Source organism: Euprymna scolopes, chromosome 6 (genome assembly GCF_053919585.1).
Source record: "Euprymna scolopes isolate OS-2025 chromosome 6, ASM5391958v1, whole genome shotgun sequence".
Taxonomy (NCBI): Eukaryota; Metazoa; Mollusca; class Cephalopoda; order Sepiida; family Sepiolidae; genus Euprymna; species Euprymna scolopes.
In genome coordinates, this window is record NC_136487.1 from 94,507,151 (window position 1) to 94,529,226 (window position 22,076).

The following is a 22,076-nucleotide window of genomic DNA, read 5'->3' on the forward strand; positions in this document are numbered from 1 at the left end:
CGTAATATTCTATAAGTATTATCCCACCTTAATAAGAATTGCTCGATATACAAGATAGACCAAATGTATTACTCAAAATACAGTTTGGATCATTTTACCACACTGCTTTCAAAGAGATTCACTTCCGATTTTACCATGCAATTTGGATGTTAACTTTTATATTCTTTTCTTTAACTTCCCTTACTCTATGACTTTTAATTACTCAATCAATTTTTAATTGTGATTTTCCATGTCTGACTGACTTTAGCAAATAAGGTGTAAACCATTATAAGTATTTTCTAATATTTTTCTCCTCTGAAGAGATGGTAGACATCGAAATCCTATAGGATAAGGAGTTAAAATATTTCAAATGTATTCTTTGTCTTACATAGAATAATAAAAATCTTTTGATCTGAAACTCAAACAAAAGGTTTTTAATTCACGAACCGGTTTAAAAAAAAAAATCAAAATGGCAGCGACTTTGAAATGGAGAGTCCCGTTTTCAATTTGAAGGAGGGGCACCTGAGCATTCTGTGTTAACAATTTAAATTTTTAAATTCATTGAATGACTAAAATATTTAGAATCGATATAATACCGCTCTATAATAAAGACTAATGTGTACTTATATACTCTATAATAAAGACTAATGTTTACTTATATGCCTACAAATATATAATTAACTAGAAGAATACCTACCCCAGGATGGATTAAATTAATTCCCTAAACATTACAATTTTATACTCCGTTTATGTTATGGTATGAACATTGAAATAAAAATATAATGTTGCTAAACCTTGTCTTGAATCCTTTTCCCAATTTAGATTAAAATCTTTTACATGATTTTTATTTTAGAAAATTTTAAAAATTTAAGGCTTAAGCTTAAGGCATCTTAGAAAGAAATTGAAATTCAGAGAATTTTGTTTAATTGGTGTCTAATGACTATGGATTAAATTTAATGCAAGTTTGATAAAATTGAATTTTCAAATGAGTTGCTGTGCTTATATCATGTTCCTAAAACCCTTTGAAATACTTAAATTAATTGATATCTAACATATATTTTGAAAATTTCATAGAAATCAAAGATTTTAAAATTTAATGTGTCTCTTACACTTGGCAGCAACATGTACTATCTTTTAGTGCTCAATTTAGAGGGTTAGTGTAGTGTATGACTTGTTATCATGATATTATGCTCCCAAGCATTAATCCCTCGTCTTAGATATTAGTGTAGTACCTGTTCTGTTTTCATGAGATCAACCTCTTAGGTAGTAAGTTCTTTGCAGTGTGGGTGGGGGATTGTGTAGATCATGTCATGATACCATCTTCCTAGGAATTACCTCCTCTTTTTAGTGATGAGTGAATAGTGTAGTAGGAGAGGGGTTTGTTAGTTACGCATTAGCAAAAATAATACACACACACACACACACACACACACACACACACACACACACACACACACACACACACACACACACACACACACACACACACATATATATACATATATATAGAGAGATAGATAGATATAATTAATAATTATTTCATCATTTATATACACATAATATAAGGCAATATAATATATTGTTTATACATATTTCCAGCATTTATTTCAGCAGTGCTCAATACATGAGTAGAGCTTAATACTTGCATGAAAATATATTTATGGCAAGAAATCTACACAGAAACGTTTCATTTTCAGAGGAAATCATTAAGTTAAATTCATTTAGTCTGATTATTTACTTTGAGAATGAAATAGGAATGTTCATACTAATAAGCTGTGAAACAGTACCGTATGTGGATGACTATATATATATATATATATATATATATATATATATATATATATATATATATATATATATATATATATATATATATACTAGCAGAAGTACCCGTCGTTGATTGGGTTCAAAAACAGCCTACAGAAAATGGACTGTGATTGATGAAATTATGATAGGTTATGAAAAGGAGGGGGTTGTAAAGAGATAGGTTTTGATACTTAAAAATTTTACCCGAAGCAAAATATGATGAAAGTAAAGATAATTTTCGCGAAAATATATTTTTTATATCAACTTTGTTTCCATTCGTAGCCAAGAGTGACCAACAAAATGATGTTTCCTTACAAAGAGAAAATGATAATATAAATATACAAGAAATAAATGTTACCATAGTCAATAAAAGTTACTTTTATGGTAGAAAAGTTCATTAGTTTGTATTTTTAAGTAGTTTGTAAAAAAAAATTTTTTTTTTAATTCACGAACCGGTTTAAAAAAAAAAATCAAAATGGCAGCGACTTTGAAATGGAGAGTCCCGTTTTCAATTTGAAGGAGGGGCACCTGAGCATTCTGTGTTAACAATTTAAGAGAGTTTCGTCAACGTAAGGAATATTTATAAACATATTTTAATGTTTTCCGTTATTTTGTGCTTGAGGAATATTCGATTATGGCATGTGTAGTTTATATAAAAATTCATTTAAGTAGTTATCGCCTCAAATTTCGTTTTAATTTCGGTTCGTTGAAATTATTTAAGTAAAGAGCATTAAAAACTATTTCAAAACAACAAAAAAAAAACATGAATTGAACTATTATTGACTATGGTAACATTTATTTCTTGTATATTTATTTTTTCAGGAAGTCGTTTGTTGTTTTTTTCTGCTAAACACTCTTACTAAATAATATCGACGAAATATCGAAAACAAAGAAACAAAAACAGTTTTGAAAAATAATGAAGCTTCACTTACTTTAGTAAAATAATCCGAAACAGCAAAATGGGATATTAAAAAAGTAAACACGTAATTACTTTAGTTTTTTAAAGCAAAGAATAGATATAAATATGAATAAGAAAAAAATGGTGCCCTTTTCAAGCAGAACAGCTTCGTTACAGTATTGAATGGTGTAGTATTGCGCCATCAGATTCAGGGTTGTACTATTGTAATGTAAAGAACACGCAGAAAGGGTTGTAATCAACTGCATTCCTTCTAGTACACTGACAAAAAAAGCTTAAACAGATATATAAATAAAAATAAAAAGGTTATGTAAATGTTTTAAAAAGACATGTAATCACTTGAGCAGGATTTTTTCCTTCTTTTGACACGATAACAAGTAACATTCTTATTTTTTATTATTTATCTATTTATCTATTTTCGAAAGAGTGATACGTGCAAGTGGAGAAGGAAATAAACAGAGTTATGCAAAATTTGTGTTGAGAATTGTCTAAAGTTCTGACTTTTTTTTGGCTTTCACTTTAATAAGAACGTGAATTGATGAGGTGAATTTATTCGACACAAAATGATTCAACTCAAAAAAAAAAAAAAAATCTAACGTGAATTAAGATTAAAGTTAAGGTGTTATTGTGGACCCTCACCCCTTTTAAAAAACCTTGTTAAACTTTGTGACATATTTACATTCTATGGAGGTCAAGCGGGAACGAACACTCAATAGTTTTATTATACCATATTTTTTCAAACTGAAACATAATTATCAAAGTATACTTACGCAAATAGATATGAAAAGTCTTTGCTAAAGTTTGTGCCATATTTCCATGGAGTACAGGCGCGAACGCAGACCCCACAATTTTATTATACCATCCCTATTTAAGTTAAAACATACTTATCAAAGTATTATTATGTACATCTATATCAAAAACACTTGTAAACGTTTTTTTTTCATTTTTTATTTTCATACTTTGGGGGCCAGGCGCATATGCAGACCCCACAATGTTTATGAACCACCATTCTGCCAGATCAAACATACCCATTCCTGATCCTCGATACATCTTCTATCATTATATCTAATCAGTTTTTTAAAAAAGTCAACCATATAGGAGCCTATTCGTGACCACACACACACACACACACACACACACACGTTCAGCTTTATATTATAGATATATATATATAGCTTTCCCAAATGGTCACCCATCTGGTACTGTCCAGGCTCAACGTTGCTTAACTTTGGTGATCTGACGAGAACCAGTGTGTCAACGTGATTGTGCCATTATACAACATATTTCGGACAATGTGAAAACATTGTTAAACTCATGACTCGCACAGCAGCCGCTGATAGTGTAATGGTTAGGAGCCTTGACTGTTGTACAGGCGGTCGGGTTTCAATCCTGGCTTGAGGTAGTTGCCTGTCTAGTCACACTGATGAAACAGCGAAACAGTGCTGTATGTGGATGACTCTCTCTCTCTCTCTCTCTATATATATATATATATATATATATATATATATATATATATATATATAGATAGATACAGGCACTATATGTGCTTTCCGCTTATCTCAGCATTGTTTCCAGTCATCCTGAACCTCCACTTACCACTGGTATTCAACAATGTCGATTCAGGAGAGGTGTGGTTGGGATTGTGCAACTCTTGCCACAAAAATTTCATGCGCAGGCACCCTTACAGTGGGTATCCATAGTCTGCCAAGCCTTTATATATATATATATATATATATATATATATATATATAGTAATTTATAAAATATATATGGCGCTCTACCTACGTATTGAGCACTTTTGAAGTAAATACTTAAAGTTTACACATAAATCTATACTTTCGTATATTAATTTTATGTGAGTAAATGAAGTAGTTATATATATATATATATATATATATATATATTCATCCACATGCAGTACTGTTTCGTTGTGTCACAGCTCATCAGTGCGGCTAGATAGGCAACTACCTATGGAATTGTCTTCCGTTTTCCTGCTTTCCAGCTGACTACAACATGGTTGTCTTCAAGTCTAACGTAAACAAGTTTTTGATGAGCCATTCCATATAAGTTGTAGTGAACTACTACTATAATGCTGCTAAGGTATGCTTCCCTTATTTCTCTCTTTCTCCCTACTCTTCTACTTTTCCCTTCCATTCTTCTATCAACGTCACCAGAGGTTTCAGCCAATTGGAATAGAGGACTGTGTTGGAGGGAGATACAAAGAAGACATCTGTCTCAGACATGCGGAAATGATAGAAGCATCAACACGTGATGGACCAGTTTCCCTGGGTAAAGACTTTTATCAAAGAAATGTACCATCATCTTTGTACCCCTATATATTGGAAACCTTTATAAAACATCGTCAATCCTAAAGTTTCGTCGCACTTAATTATAACCAATGTTTTCTTTTCCACAACCGTTTTATTTCAGCACTCTTGTTCTCTCTCTAATGTCAGAGGTGCCCCAAAAGGGGGACCGACCGAAATGGTGACCCTTTTTCAAACGTTGTTAAAATTTATGGTAATCGCCATAAAGTTAACAAATTTACTGAATTTCCATTACTAACGATTACTATATTGTCCAATTTCTACTGTACAGTCTTTAACCCTTATCCTCGAGTGGCCTCTTGGCCTCGATAAGTGGCGATGCCTATGTAAAAAAAAAGTACTGACACAGCACTATTACCCCCCCCCCAATTAAAAACTTGCCCTGCAAAAAAAACAAAACAACATAACACTAAAAATCTTTGTAAAAAGTAGAATCTGTTAAAAGTTTTCATTCAAAATAAACAAGTTTTTTATTTATTTATTTTTTTTTTTATAAATTAGGGGAATTTTTTTAAATACGAGTCAAAAAAGAAAAAAGTTAAAAGAAAAAATATTTGATTACTTTTTAAAATAATTTTATTTTTTATAACAAGTGTTTGTTTGTTTGTTTGTGTGTGCGTGTGTATGTGTGTGTGTGTGTGTGTGTGTGTGTGCGTTTACTTTTTCTTTCACGTTTATAAAATTCAAAGGTTTATTTCTGAGGTTTTGCCAAAATGAAACTCAATTTCGTATAATTTTAATCGTTGCCAAATATCAATAATAATAATAAAAAGAATAATTATTTACTGGCAGAGGACAGGCACAAGATCCGTTTTAGAGGTGCAGAAAATCCAATTCTCCCAGAAGTGCCACACTGGATTGTGAAGAAATATTTGTCTTGAAGAATTTTTTATACATAAATAGTTGTATTTCTATTTATTTTGTTTACTTTCTTGCTTAAGAGAGAATATAAAAAAAAAAAAGTTTATTTTTTTGCAAATATCTTTACGTATGAAGCTAAAAAGATATTTGCCAAAAATAACTTTGACTGAAACTTGAGTAAATTCGTTTTATTGCTTATTTTTATAATAATTTTAGTAAACCCCATTTTTCTGGCATGACTGAACGTCCGATTCGGCTCCTGCTGATTCGAGCAACTTTACACGTTGTTTCTATATGAAAACAGCAGGAACAGACTGTCATACATTGATCAGGAATAATTTTGGTCATACATATTTAGTAAAACCGATGTTTTCTCTTTAATTTAAAAAAAAAATTTTTTTTCGGGGAGGAGGGGATAATTTTTACATTAGATCCATCTCCACAATTTTCTTTTGAATGACGACTTCTATAGGTTTTTGACTATGCTGATTAAGAAAATCTCATTCTAATTTTGTGGAGACAAGTACTTTTAGAAATTACTGGCTGCCAGGTTTGTACGCACCCACGATAAACAAAGCTACTTCTCTCCTACCGACACTGCCACACCTAATTTAAATTTTTTTTTTTTTTTTGCTTTTGTAGGTGGGTATGCTGACAATGATTATCACTATTAAATTTGGGGTAATTTTTTTTTCCATCCCCACCAAAAAAAAGGCAGTTGTCTACTCCAACAGTCGTTTTTCACATGGGGAGGTTGGTGGTGTCTATTCCGAAAGCCGTTCTTAACATAGGAAGTTTGGGATGTCTATTCCAAACGCCGTTCTTAACATGACAATGCTCCAAAAAGTGAAATGAAAACAGTTGTAATAGTTTTGTTTTTATGACATAAAACTGGAATTTAATTTCATACTATTTGTGGAAGATTTGAAAAGAAGAGGAAGACTTCAACAACAAACGGAAACAGCTAGGACTGCTACCACTGATTTTGATCACTCTAAACAGTTCATATACAGTGAGAATCTAAAATTTCTGTTTTTACTTCCTAATATTATTGAACCATTTTTCATAATTTTATTAATTCATACTGATTTATGCATTCCCTTAATTGCTTGTTTTTAGAATCAAACAGTGCCTGCATAAACCAGCACTAATCGCCAGTGAAAGCTAGATTATTTCATTTGGGCCATGGCCGCCAGTGTTCACAATTGTTCAGGGATGGCAGTGGCCACCAACAACAACTGTAGTTTATTTTTTGCAAGGTACGGGGGCAGCAGGCTTCCATCTAGAAACGCTAGTTAACAGGTCCTGCTAGCATATAATGTCTATCTATCTATCTATCTATCTATCTATCTATCTATCTATCTATCTATATATATATATATATATATATATATATATATATAAAATAGTTCTGAAAATTATATATATAGTAAGTTATAAAATATATATGGCAATTAAGCTACACAGAATATCCCGCATTTCATCCACGCTAGGATTCATCAGGCATATGAAACAGGTCCTGCTAGCATATAATGTCTATATATATAGACATTATAATTACCATATATATTTATAGACATTATATGCTAGCAGGACCTGTTTCATACGCCTGATGAATCCTAGCGTGGATGAAATGCGGGATATTCTGTGTAGCTTAATTGCCATATATATTTTATAACTTACTATATATATAATTTTCAGAACTATTTTATATATATATATATATATATATATATATATATATATATATATATATATATATATATATATAGACATTATATACTAGGGAAGTTTTATATATATATAAAATAGTTCTGAAAATTATATATATACTAAGTTATAAAATATATATGGCAATTAAGCTACACAGAATATCCCGCATTTCATCCACGCTAGGATTCATCAGGCGTATGAAACACGGAATATTGTGTAGTTTAATTGCCATATATATTTTATAACTTACTACCTAGCTCTACCTACGTATTGAGCACTGTTGAAGTAAATACTTAAAGTTACGCATAAATTTATATTTTCGTATATTAATTTATGTGATCAAATGAAGTAATCATATATATATATATACATAAAAGAAGCTGAATTTAGACCATTAATTAATCAATAACTGTGATTTTTTTATATGTGAAAATGAAAGCATTGCTTCAAGTTCTGAACAAAGATGAACAAACTAAGTAATCATAATACAAACATCTATACACACGTGCATACACACGCATACGCATACCTACACAAAAACATGTACACATGTGTGTGTGTGTGTGTGTGCGTGTGTGCGTGTGTGTGTGCGTGTGTGTGCGTGTGCATAAATTCGTGTTTGAATGTATGATATTTGGAGAAATGCAAAAATAAAAATATATGTCATGTTTTATCAATATTTACATTTATGCATGCGTATATGTTTATTTAGTTGTGTATTATGGACTAATCTGTGTGTTCATATCTGTTTATGCTATATATATATATATATATATATATATATATATATATATATATATATATATATATTAGTAAACTGATAGTTGAAGATACCAGAAACAAGCATATACACGAAAATAAACAGACACACACATGAGTATGCATCTGCACGCACTCATATATAAGTAGAAAACAGAAGTGTAGTCATAACATCAAACTAGTTAAGCCGTGAAGCCGTCATGATGTTCAGTGGAAGGTGAGTAATGAATTATCAACAATTTAAAAATTTGATTTTGTTGAATTACATGAAACATAATGACACAAGGGACTGTCCATCGGGACTTTGAAAATTATGAATGAGATTTTCTAAATTTAAAATAAAAACAAAATTAAATTGAATGAATTCGAATAAAGGACATTTTGAAGTCTAACTTTTGGCCTAGTATATTTAAGAGAAATTGATGTGTATTGTGAGATTGATGGTCCCTTCCTGATTTAGGCAGTTTGTCTATGTTCTATGTTGTAAAGGATGGACTCATCTTTTTGTTACTTCAGCATTCATAACTGGAGGAGCTTCCAAATATCTTCAATCTTATGTAGTGAATGACGTCACCAAAGGGTGACGTCATCAATTTGTGATGCCTGTGTGACAGAAAACGAAGTTAAATGTATAGTCATCCACATATAACTGTTTAGCTGTATCATAGCTTTTTGGTGTGGCTAGGCATGGCAAATGTCTTTATGCTGATATTGCAGTAGAACACCGAGATATGGTGGCACCGGGATACGGTGGCCCCCGGGATATGCTTTTTTATTTCAGGTTATGATATGGAATACAATGTTTTTCTGGCCTCTGGTGATGGTATTTGCCCTGCCTTATGGTGTTATTTATAATGTGATTTGATTATATACATGTGTATTATATACTGTACTGTTTTCGATACTAATTTTTGATATGTACTGTATAAAATTTTGCTTAGACCTCGCATAAGACGATTTCACGAACCCCAGAACAGATTAATGCCGTATTCAAGGGGTTCTACGGTATAAGTAATTCAAAGGGCTATGTCTTAAAATCTTTATCCGGAAATCTCTTTTCTTGTTTCAATTCTTTTATGAGGCTTTCAAACTGGTTTAAAGAAAATTGTATTGCACTTATTATTGAAGGGATATCAAGGTGTGCTGTCTTGGTTCAACTCTATATTTATTCTGAGAAGTTTTCATGTTATATACTAGGGAATTTTTAAAAGTAAAGCTTCTTATTTTTAACTCAAAAAGTTGAAGAGCTATGGAGATAGAAGTGATGCCATCATAACGAGCGACCTTTTGTGCTCCATAATTTTTTTTTCTACATAGTCACCACCATTCTCAATGTACTTTTTCCAGGAATTCGATGACACATCTCTGCTTCTGATGTACGTGCATGACAAGGGTTGCTTTCTTAGAGTCTCAAACCGTCAATATCTGGAACAGAGAGATGAAACCTTCAAGTTATGAGTGCATAAATTCAGTTGTCATCACAATGCAATTTGCAATCCTCTCTGATCCATTCAGGCGGAATATAACATAAGAGGCATTACTTTTGGAAAATCCATCATATATCTATACATATTTCTAATATATAAAAGGTTACATGTCTGTCTATTTGTCTGTTTCCATATTTTCAAACTATCTTCTCTGAAACTAAAAGTCACAAAGCAGCACTAATAGCCTCAAATGATTGGATTTTTTACAGGTTGTTCTTTTATGGGTCTTAAGCCGATTCAGATAATTTGGTATTTTTTACGACCTGCCCCAGCATAGTATAAACATCTCCAACCAGCCTATCCTAACGGCTTTCGGACCCCCCCCCCAACCTCCCCATGTTATGAACGGCTTTTGAAGGCATAAACATGGGGAGGTTTGAGGTGTTTATAACCCGTTGGGGCACGTCATAAAAATTTACTGATAGTTTTTAAGGGGTTATAATTGAAAAAAAAAAATGTTATATATTTTGTACCTTCATCTTAGTTTATTTTTAATTTTAAAAATTTAATTACTTCATTTGCGTGTCATGTTCGTAGTGGTAACATTACCAGCTTTGAATGCTACTGTTTCAGTTTTGATTCTAGCTGATAGTACCCAAATACTTTTTTTTACTTTTGAAATAACGTCTATATAATAATATACATGAAATCTGGACAAATTAAAATATTATACTTAAACGTATTTTACAACCGTTCAAAGCCCCCTCCCCTTCCCACTAGCATATATATTAGCGGCCTTGCAAGGCCACAGGGGAGAAAACCAAGCAAAACAACCTGTTGTCAATGTATGGTGGATATCAATAACCTCTCTCATACTCAACGATTTTAAAACAAGGCTGATACTATTTGGCACAGCAAAGGTAGGTGGTGCTGACTGACAGCACCACACTATTAGATGAACACCTTTAATGGAATATAAAGCGATTTTTTGGGATATTGAAAAATCATGCTATTTCTCATCATCTCAGGATTGGTTTGAGGCCATGCAAACAATAGCACTCAGAATCCATTGTGTTACAGGTATATATTTTCTGTGCATCTGATTGGCTGAAAAAAAGATATTGCTATTAAGATTCTACTCTTTGTGACCAAGGCCGCCAATCCCAATATTTCCTCCTGTATCAGAAAACATGCTATGTGATATACATATATCTGTACGTGATGTTGCCAAGCTAATCAAAAACCTTGATTCCAGTAAAGCAACCGGCCCTGACGGTATTCCAATTATAGTACTCCAAAAACATCAATCAGAACTAGCGCCAATACTTACAAAACTGTTTAAACGTTGTCTTAAGGAGAATTGCTTCCCATCACCCTGGAAAATCTCATCAGTATGCCGTGTATTTAAGAATTCAGGTGATCGTTCATCCCCCTCTCAGTACAGGCCAATAAGTCTCTTGTACGTCATGAGTAAGTTGTTGGAATCTGTGTTAAATAGAGAAGTAATCAACCATCTCAGCAAAAATAACCTTCTTAGTGACACACAATATGGTTTCCATTCTGCTAGATCTACAGCAGATGTGCTTACAGTTATATCATAGGATTAGCGAATCTCTCGACGGAGGCAACCTTTCTAGGGCAATTGCTCTTGACATATCTAAGACCTTTGATAGGGTATGGTATAAAGGTTTACTTCACAAGATCTCTAGCTATGGTATAGCTGGAAATGTCTTCTCAATTATTAAATCATTTCTTTCTGATAGATTCATAAGAGTAGTAGTTGATGGGCAAAAATCAGAAGCTCACAGTATTAATGCTGGAGTCCCTCAGGGGTCCATCCTGGACCCAACTCTTTTCCTGATCTACATTAATGATCTTCCAAATCACATCCTTACATCATTTGTAGACATTTATGCTGACGACACTCCCATTTATGGTAGCACATCTAAGACAGTAAACGATAAAGTTCTCTCTGATTCTCTCTCCTCTGATCTTGAGCACGTAGTACAATGGGGAAAGGGGTGGCTGGTTACTTTCAATGCATCTAAAACTAAGCTTCTCTCTTTACATCATCAATGTTCTGATCCACATCTGGTATCAATTGAAATGGATGGCTCTCATCTTGAGGAGGCCTCAAGTTTTGACAAGCTTCTGGGCTTGACCTTTACTCCTGATCTTAAATGGAACACGTACATCAAATCTGTTGCCAACGGCGCTGGAAAAATAGTCGGATCCTTCTATAGATCCAGTAGATATCTCACTGCTGTATAAGAGCCAGATACGTCCAAGGATGGAATACTGTTGCCACATCTGGGCAGGAGCTGCTAAAAAGGACTTGTCCTGCCTTGATAGAGTTCAAAATAGACTTCATAGCGCAGTAGGAGATGTCCTTTTCCCTTCCCTGCAACCTCTATCTCACAGAAGAGATGTTGCGAGTTTGTCTCTGCTGTATCGTTATTTTCATGGAAAGTGTTCAGTCTATGGTCCCCTCTCACCAAACTTTCACAAAAAACACTCGTCTAGCTGAAAACACTATCAATAATTTCCCTCCACTCTTTATCTGTGCCTAAACCTAAACGTAGATTCCATGAACAAAGCTTCTTTCTTAGAACTGCACGCCTGTGGAATTGTCTTCCGTTTTCCTGCTTTCCAGCTGACTACAATATGGTTGTCTTTAAGTCTAACGTAAACAAGTTCTTGATGAGCCGTTCCATATAAGTTATCAAATTTACCAAATTTTCATTACTAATGATTACTATATTGTCTAATTTCTACTGTACACTCTTTAACCCTTATCCTCGAGTGGCCGCTTGGCTTTGATAAGTGGTGATCCCTATGTAAAAAAAAAAGAAAAAAAAGATCTTATCCAATCACGAATCGATATTTTTAAACAACAGCCATGGTTTTAAGTCAGATGGTTTTCCAGTGAAGATTGGATTCTTTGATCTGCGAGTATCTATTTAAGGAGATTGAGTTGGTATTCAAACTCAGTGTTTCTAAGAAACACTGTTTCTTAGAACGCTTCAAGTGAGAAGAATTATTTACTTCATACTCCCATAGTTTTATTGTCATCGAAATCGGTGAAATTGCCCATAGAGAACCTACTGTTTAATTTATAAAATTATTTTTATATATATAATGGCTTGAGTCAAAGTTAAAAATGCAAAACTCAACTATTATCGTTCAGTCGTGCTCTAAACAGAAACATTCGTTTTGAACGCGCCCCTGTCAAATCAAAGAACCTATTGTTGATTTTATATGCCTGGCCTTTCTGCCTGTGCAATGATATTAGCTTTAATTTCTGTTTAAAATGAAATCAGGTATCATGTACTTAAAACAAAAAAACATGTACTTTAAACAGAAACATTAATTTCAAACATACCCCTGTCATATCAAATCTTAAATATCCGGGGGATAGATTCTCCAACCCCTTGAAGGCAATAGTTTTCATGAAAAGGTAATGCCTCCCCACGAGGTCATAATTAGCAAAAAAGATCGGTTTGTGATGTGATAAAATCTAACTATTTAAAGGGACAAAAATGTGGAATAAAATTTAAATTATTTCCAAAATTTAAATTATATCAATCTAAGGATTTATCCTCTTCTGAGGTCAGAACAGATACTACACTTCAAATTATTTATTCGTTAAGAGAATAGTAATACAATTTTAACAATTTAGACAAAACATCCTAAAAAAATGTTCATATTCGATGGGGATTCCATGTTCATTCTATGTCTATCCTACTCTTAGTTTAATACATTTCTCACTCATTCGTGCAAGCACTGTTCCTTTCATTATTGATCACTTTCACGTCAGCAGTCACTATAATATCACATTTATTCTGTGAGTTGCTCTGCTTGAAATATCTCCATTCGTTTACATTTAATTTTATTTTACTTTGATCATGTAAGTCTAAACATTTCAGTAAATAGCTCACAAACAAAAGCTTAACGATAAAAAAAAAAAAAAAAAAAAAAATAACGAAAGATATACTTAAGGGGAATAACTCTTCGCACTTCAGTTCCAAGGGAAGTAATGCTTCGCCTTTTCCTCTGAATCTAAGGGAAATAACAATTTTATAAAAGTAATTCTATTCCTTCACACAACCTTTCGTCTTACAGAAAAAATAATGGACAAAATGTCAGAAAAAATTGTGTGAATGTGTGAATTTTTATACTTTTGAATTTTTTTATAAGGATTGATAATGTGTGTTATTTGAATTATACAAATTACTGTTTTTATCTTGAGTGTTATTCTCACAACGTTTCATCTAATAAAAGAATAGATTTAAGGTTCCCAAAGACCCGTGGCATACTAAATAAAGTACAAAGTAAAATTCGGCTTTTTAATCTCTGATAGGTTCATAAGATTGATGGGCAAAAATCAGAAATTCACAGTATTAATGCTGGAGTCCCTCAGGGGTCCATTCTGGGCCCAACTTTATTCCTGATCTACATTATGATCTCCCAAATCACATCCTAAGATCATTCATAGACATTTAGAAGACATTACCGTCTATGCCAACATTTCAAAAGTTGTAAATGACCAAGTTCTCTCTGATTCTCTCTCCTCTGATCTTGAACACGTTGTGCAATGGGGAAAGAGGTGGCTGGTTAATTTTAATGCATCTAAAACCAAACTTCTATCTTTCCATCATCAATGCTCTGATCCCCATCTGACATCAATTGAAATGAATGGCTCTCGTCTTGGGCAGGCTCCATGTTTTGACAAACTTCTAGACCTGACCTTTACTCCTGATCTGAGATAGAACATGTACATCAAATCTGTTGCCAAGGCTGCTGGAAAAATGGTGGGATCGTTCTACTTCTCCAGTAGATATCTCACTGCTGATGCATCTCTACCTGTATAAAAGTCAAGTACGTCCAAAGATGAAGTACTGCCGCATCTGGGCAGGAGCTGCTTTATCCTGCTTTGACAGAGTTCAAAATAGATTTTGTAACCTAGTGAGAGATGCTTTTTCTTTTTTCCTGCAACCCATTTTTCACAGAAGAGACATTTCAAGCATGTAACTGCGTTATCATTATTTTTATGACAAGTGCTCGTCTGAGCTCAATCTACAGTCCTACCTTGCCAAACTTTCACGAAAAACACTCGTCTAGCTGAAACCACTTTCAATAATTTCCCCCACTCTTTATCTGTGCATCAACCTAAATGAATCTATGAAAGAGAAATGGTTTAATAATTGAAAAAACATTTCCAGCTATACAGTAGCTGGAGATTTTGTGGAGTAGACCTTTATGCCATACCCTATGAAAAGCCTTTAATATGTCAAGGGCAATTGCCCTAGAAAGGAAGCCTCTGTTAAGAGATTCGCTAATCTTATGAGATGTAATTGTTAGCACATCTGCTGTAGATCTTGCAGAACAGAAACCATATTGCATGTCACCGAGGAGGTTATTTTTGCTGAGGTGATTGATTACTTCTCTATTTAACACAGATTCAAACAATTTACGCATGATGCATAGGAGACTGATTGATCTGTATTGAGAGGGAGATGAGCGATCATTCTTCAACTATGTTGAAAAGTGTCACATTTTCTCTTCGTACATGTTCTTTCTTCATATTCTGAAGTTATCAAAGGAATTATCCTTTGACTTACTCTTTTCCAGAAACATCTATCAACAGACATATTCTTCACAACAGAATGTAAAATAGGGACACTTTCCCTAAATTTTTAGACTACAAACTTCACAAATACATCTCTTTTCGCTTTCTTCTAGAGAAAATTATTCAAGATTAATCTTCGATAAACATTGTACTGAAAGAAAATTGTTCTTTCAGTTACTAATTTTCTTAATAAAACTTGAATTCTTTAAAAGAATTCAAAATACTGATTTGAATCATTCAAGTATACTCATGTTTAAAAATAATTAAACTGCCTCTAAGTAACAGCAGAATAAAAAACCTAGACGTTTTATTTTAATACACAGGTTTTAAATTGAAGTTTTTTTGGGCATCAATATGTTTAAATTGGTAGCAGAATGCATAAAAATCGTCCCACAATTTTCAACCAATAAGAAGAAAGCCTCGTTTGCTTTCCACAAACTACTACCAAATTAGAAAAAAATAAATCTAATATTTATTTTTAAAAATCTAATACAAACTTGATTTAAATAAACTTAATGACGAAATGTCAGCATTCCTCTCAATAAAATAATTCCTCAAATAACATTTCCTAAAATATTTCCATTCAATGTTTATTGAATTTATTTACAAATAAACAAATTCAATAAACATGGAACAAAAATGTCAAAAATACATTTTCGGAATGATTAAAAATCTTTTATACAATTTATTAAAAACATTCCAATTTTATTTATATTTGTTTGAAAGAAACTTTTATTAAATAAAAGTAAAATGACAGTAAAATGAAGAAGTATTGTTATTACTATATTTACCAGAACCCAAATAAATCAGTGCATATATTGTATGCATGCATATATATGGATTATTAGCAAGAATACTTGACATTACTCAGGATTGAATTCAAAACTCTATATCCGTTTTCACCCAATCCATAACCCCATATTACCTTCTTTATTTTTTGTATGTTTTACAATATTCAACTTGAGTGAACTTCAGTGATGCATTGACATTACCAGATCAAGCTGTCTGAAGATGCTAACTTCCTGACTTGGATGCGTCAAACATTAATGTTATTGTCATTTTTTTTTCATTTTTCTTTGCCAAACTCAATCATGTTCTCCAAAGTCAAAAATACAAACAACAATTTTCCTCTAAAAATCAACCAAACTAAACACAATGAATTTGAAGATATAAAAAACTTAAAGCAAACAAAAAGAATCTTATTAGATTCAACATTAAATAACCTGAAAAGGATTGATATGCTGTAAAACAAAACAACCGAAACAATCTAACGATGAACTCAGCATTGATTGGGAGAGATGTGTGTGTGTGTGTAAATAAGTGATATTAAAATACATTTTAGTAAATTTGTAGTGTTTATCCTCATCGAGACACACAGAGTATTTTCTTGGGAATCATTGAGGATCTGCGTACACTCCTGTTACAAATCCCAAACTCCTTACTACCATTTGTAATCTTATTTTCAATTTTAATAATCTTCACGTTATGATTAAAATAAGATAAATGTACTTTCTTTTTATTGATGTTAAGTGTGAACAGAGACACCATAATAATATTGTGATCCCGTTGATAAATATGAACCATACTTATCTGAGCAATATACTTTCATGGGTTCAATCTCTATTTTGAAATCATAAATAAAATAAAATAAAATAAAGTTATCCCATGCGAATTCAGATACTATGATATAATTGCACTCCCCCTTTGATCGAAATGGATATACTTATCCAAGTACCCTGCATAATGTAGTTTAAAAATATATATATATATATGAGATTATTGGGGGGAAGAGGTTATCCTAATTTTTAAGTTATAAATCCAATAAAATGAAATCTGGAATATGGTTCTGTTCTTTGTCAGCACAGTTGACCCTATATATTTGACGTCACTTTCGCATAATCTCATGAAGGAGTCAATTTTGTCTTGAATGTAATGCATTGTAACTATTGACCGAATCTTTTGGATGCTGGTAATAACATAATTCATCTCAGGTTAGGGTTTCTTGTATTCAATTGAGTTTTGTTGTTTAAACACAAGAGATGATAGAAGAATTTGGTGATGTTTGAATTGCTGAGAGTTAGCCCGAGGAATTTCTGCCATTACTAACCAGCAATGCATTGCCACTGTCTACCAAGGAAACAATTTATTAGATATGTCTACACAGTGCGATGCATGGAAGTGAAACCTAGCCACTGAAGATTGAGGATATGCATTGCATGGAGAGAAATAATATTAGAATGATATGATAGATATTTAATGTGAGTGAAAGGCAGGCTTTGCTTAAAGGAAAATCAAATCTGGAAACTACAGGTAAATGCATGCAGAAGAGTATGATCATGTTGAAAGAATGAATGAGAATTCTTGAGTTAGTAGATGTAGAAACATTGAGGTAGTAGTGTCAGTTGCATAAAAAGCAAAGAGAAAAAAATTGGAGAGAGTGGTAAGGATGAATTTGAGAGAGAGAGAAAAAAAAAATAAAAGCCTGGTTAGAAATAGGTTCGTTTAAAAGTTAATTTCTAAAAGCCGCCCAACACAAAATGATTTTAAACCGATGATGATGATGATGATGATGATGCCATCATTTTAACACTGTGTATGCTACTGCTACTACTACTACTACTACTACTACTACTACTACTACTTTATAGATGTTATTTGTTTGTTCCCGTGTATAACCCCGTTACAAGGAAATGATATCACATAGGATGCATGGGAAAATGATTATATAATTCACTTAAATAGAGTTGGAAAATATCCGGTAAATCCTTTATAATGTTAAAGGAAAGACATCACCAAAAGATGACGTTACGTGTTCCTTACTCCCCCCCACCCCTGGTGTCGTGGGAGTGCTACATTATTTCATGCAGCATGTCTTGAGCAAGAATAGCCTGGCAGCGCCCATCTCTCCTCAGCTTCCGAGCACATACAATACCTGGTATTACCAAATGATCATCCATTTTAGTATTGGCCGGGTTCAACGTCGCTTAACTTCAGTGACCTAGCGGGAACTGGTGTGTCGATGTGATTATACCGTATAAAAAAAAAAAGACATCATCCATTAAAATCGGTTTACGACAGCCGGGAAGAGATTCTTTATGACGTCATAAATGTTAACAGGTTGACTTAACTCATTAAAACAAAGAAGATGGACTACTTGTTATCTGGTATAGAGTCTAAAGAAAAAATATTGAAAAATATACTTATGTTTACAATTTTAAAAAAATAAGATTAAAAGAAATCGTTTTATTATTTTATTTTTGATTTCAATAAATAATCGATTAAAAGTAAATGACAAAATATTAATTCAATGTCCATTTATGAAAGACATAGACACATATGAGATCATGTCATTAATACATTGTTTTCTTTTTTGCATTAGTTTTGATTAAGTTTAACAAAATCATTTTTCTCTCTCTCAAAATATATCAACATGTAAGAATTACTTTCTGTTATATATGTGGTCTGTAAGCATCCTTTTGTCACATGTTAATATTCATCCCCCTTCTCCATCCTGTCATCACTCCTTTTTCTTTTCACCCTGCTCACCCTTTCTGTATGTTTGGACTAATGGCAAATAACTGTTTAGTTGCATTATTATTGTCTTTTGTTTGTTAAGCGAGTAAAAATATTGTATAAAGCTCACAAAGATTGTGCCTCAGGATTCTCTGATTTGCATGTAGTCCTCCTCGTTGGTCACATCTATTTATTAACGTGTAGGACTGCAGGTTTTTACCCTTGACACCGAAAGTAACAAGCTTCAGTGATTGCATACGGAGTTGAGGAAGATTTGGAGCAGAGCACATTAAAGAATTGCACAGAAGCAACATTGCCACTTTAATTCTATTTATGTGTCATTTTGTGCCTGACAACTTTGTTTACCAAACATGCAGAGACAGAGGTGACAAGAGGATGAAGAATCCTGATTCCAACTGGATTTTCACGAAAGCTCTTTTAGTTGGACAACAGCCATGCTACCGCTTTTTGCCAAACCTGTCTGCTTTGGGTGGTTCTGTTAGGAACTGGAGTTTCAGGGAACATAGTTTATATACAAGCACGTTGCCACCACCTATAACACGGTGAGGAAAGATTGGACTTTAAAGGAGTACTAATGTTATTGTTGTTGTTGTTGTTGTTGTTGTTGTTGTTGAGGAGGAGGAGAAGGAGCATCATTCATTCATTTCGTATGAATAAGATAATTATTTGCATTTTTTTCTTCGATATCTTTCGAGTTACAATTGTTTCTAGAAAGACATTGGGAGGAACCACGTGAAGGTTTCCAACATCCCTAAGTGAAAGTAATTCTGTGAAAGAAACTCTATTTGAACTTGGCACATCCAGCTTGTCAGTTAGTCACCATCACTTCCCTGCTGCTGCTGTGGTTGTTGTTGAGCAAATTGGACTTCTGCACAAAGCCAGCAAAGATCATACCTCAACATTGTCTGGTCTGCCAGAAGTGCATTTGGCTATGGATAGCTATTTGTTATACCTGTAACATGGCAGATTTTTTACCGCCTGACACAGTGCATTAAGGCCCAGAGGTTGCATGTAAATCTTTGGCTCAGAACACACATAGCAATGGCGGTTGCACATGCGTAGAAGCAACTTTGTTATCCTCACTCCATGAATTTGCAGTTTCAAGTCTTATTCGTGTTTGTTTGCCAGAGGTGCAGAGACGACGGATCCTGATGTGGATTATTCCAGGGTTTTCACCAAATACTAATAACTGCCAGATATGTCAACTATGGTTGGCTCTGCCAAAAACCGCTGCTGCTACAACATTGCAATAGCCTCTCCTCCGGTGAGAAAGGGTTAGGCTTTAGGAGATGGGGTTATCCTGCTGCTTCTGGGTGCAAAGAGTGACAATTATTTTATTTATATTCAGAAGTATACAGATATTAGTAGTTAGATGCATTATTTAATTGTGTGTATATATATATGCTTCCGTTCAGTCTCGAACGGCAAAGGATACCCCCTTTAAGGGCAGTTGCGCATTTAATTGTGTGGCAGAGATTACGCAATTTCGAGCCACACCTCTCCTGAATCGGCACTGGTGTAGTCCAGTGGCAAGGACAAGTTCAGGACGACTGGAAACAATGCCGAGATAAGCAGAGAACACATACAGCACCTGAAAGTCCCAAATGGTCACCCATTTAGTACTGACCAGGTTCAACGTTGCTTAACTTCGGTGATCTAGCGGGAACCGGTGTGTCAACATGATTATGCCATACACACACACACACACACACACACACATATATATATATATGTATATACATATATGTATATATATATATGTATTTATGCTTATCTTTTGTTTCAGGTTCCTTTCAAATGTGTATTTTATCCTGGTATTATTTATCAACATCGAAGTCTGCATCGCAGAAAAAGGTAAATATATTTACTTCCTTTTTTTTTCTTTTACTCACGTTCACCTCTACAAGGCATGTCGCCACCATGCCTAGGAAAGATTAACAAGATGTTGGTTTACGTTACATTTAAACTTCTGCATACCAGTACAGTCAGGGAAGCCGGTAGCAAGAAAGGAATTCCAAAGTTTAGCTGTTTGAGGGAAGAAACTATTAAAGTAGAAAGCATACTGGCATTTAGGGACCTCAACAGTGAAGAGGTGAGATTTTGTTGCTAAGTGGGTTTGTTGGAGATATATACGTCGAGGGAAAGCAAGTGCAATGATTCATCAGAGGACATTCCCTTCAAATTTTTGTAAAACAGACAGAGATGAAACATTGCAGCAATAGGACATCGGGACCTGTTAGATTGAAAACTTTTTTTTGGATCCTATCAAAAGGGAGAGACTAGGGGTGAATCCACCAGCTCAGATGTGGCTCCATACATCATCAACCAAGGACTAACATATTTTCACTCCAGACATGAGAAACTTCGAACCAAAAACGACATCCTAAATTAATTGCCGTTCCAAATTCTTTTCTCCCGAAAAAGCAAGGTAAAATCCATTTATTATATTCTCGTCCCAGCTCTAATATCCTAAAAAATTGAAAAATTTCCACCACCAACAGCTACACGTTTTCTTGAATCACCATCTAAACTGGACAGAGACTGTATTTCTCACAGAGGAACTTCTATTTATTTGCTTTTTTATAAAATATTTCGATACTGCTGTGCACTTAACGAGGACCTAAAAACTTTGCAAAACATCTCCACTCCTTGCCTTCAAGAACTTTCTCCTACTGTATATTTTCTCTGTTGTCGTATTTTCATTTCATTTTATTTCTTTTCTTGGTGTCACTTGACTATTTATATCTTAATATTTTTGTACTTATTTGTTATATCAATTTTTCAATTCCATTTTATTTCCTATTTTTATTCTATATTTAATAACTTTGTATCTCTTATAACTTTTATTATCTATAATCACTCTATAATCCTTATATTTTTATAGCTGTTCCTCACATACTCCTTTGTATTTTTATATCTTTTCATCACATACTCCTTTGTATTTTTATATCTTTTCATCACATACTCCTTTATATTTTTATATCTTTTCATCACATCCTCCTTTGTATTTTTATATCTTTTCCTCACATACTCTTTTGTATTTTTATATCTTTTCATCACATACTCCTTTATATTTTTATATCTTTTCATCACATCCTCCTTTGTATTTTTATATCTTTTCCTCA

General features: G+C 33.3%; 1 protein-coding gene across 18 annotated transcripts in view; it reads left to right on the forward strand.

The window, feature by feature from the left end:
- The first annotated feature begins 8,497 nt into the window (after positions 1-8,497).
- The window catches only part of LOC145277807 (uncharacterized), a 262,143-nt gene continuing 248,564 nt past the window's right edge, over positions 8,498-22,076 (forward strand). For all 18 annotated transcript variants that reach the window (XM_080129669.1, XM_080129671.1, XM_080129670.1 and 15 more), the window contains exons 1-2: positions 8,498-8,578; positions 20,738-20,805. In XM_080129669.1, the coding sequence (XP_079985795.1) occupies positions 8,562-8,578; positions 20,738-20,805 (85 nt within the window). In that variant the 5' untranslated portion in view covers positions 8,498-8,561. The remainder of the gene's footprint in view (positions 8,579-20,737; positions 20,806-22,076) is intronic.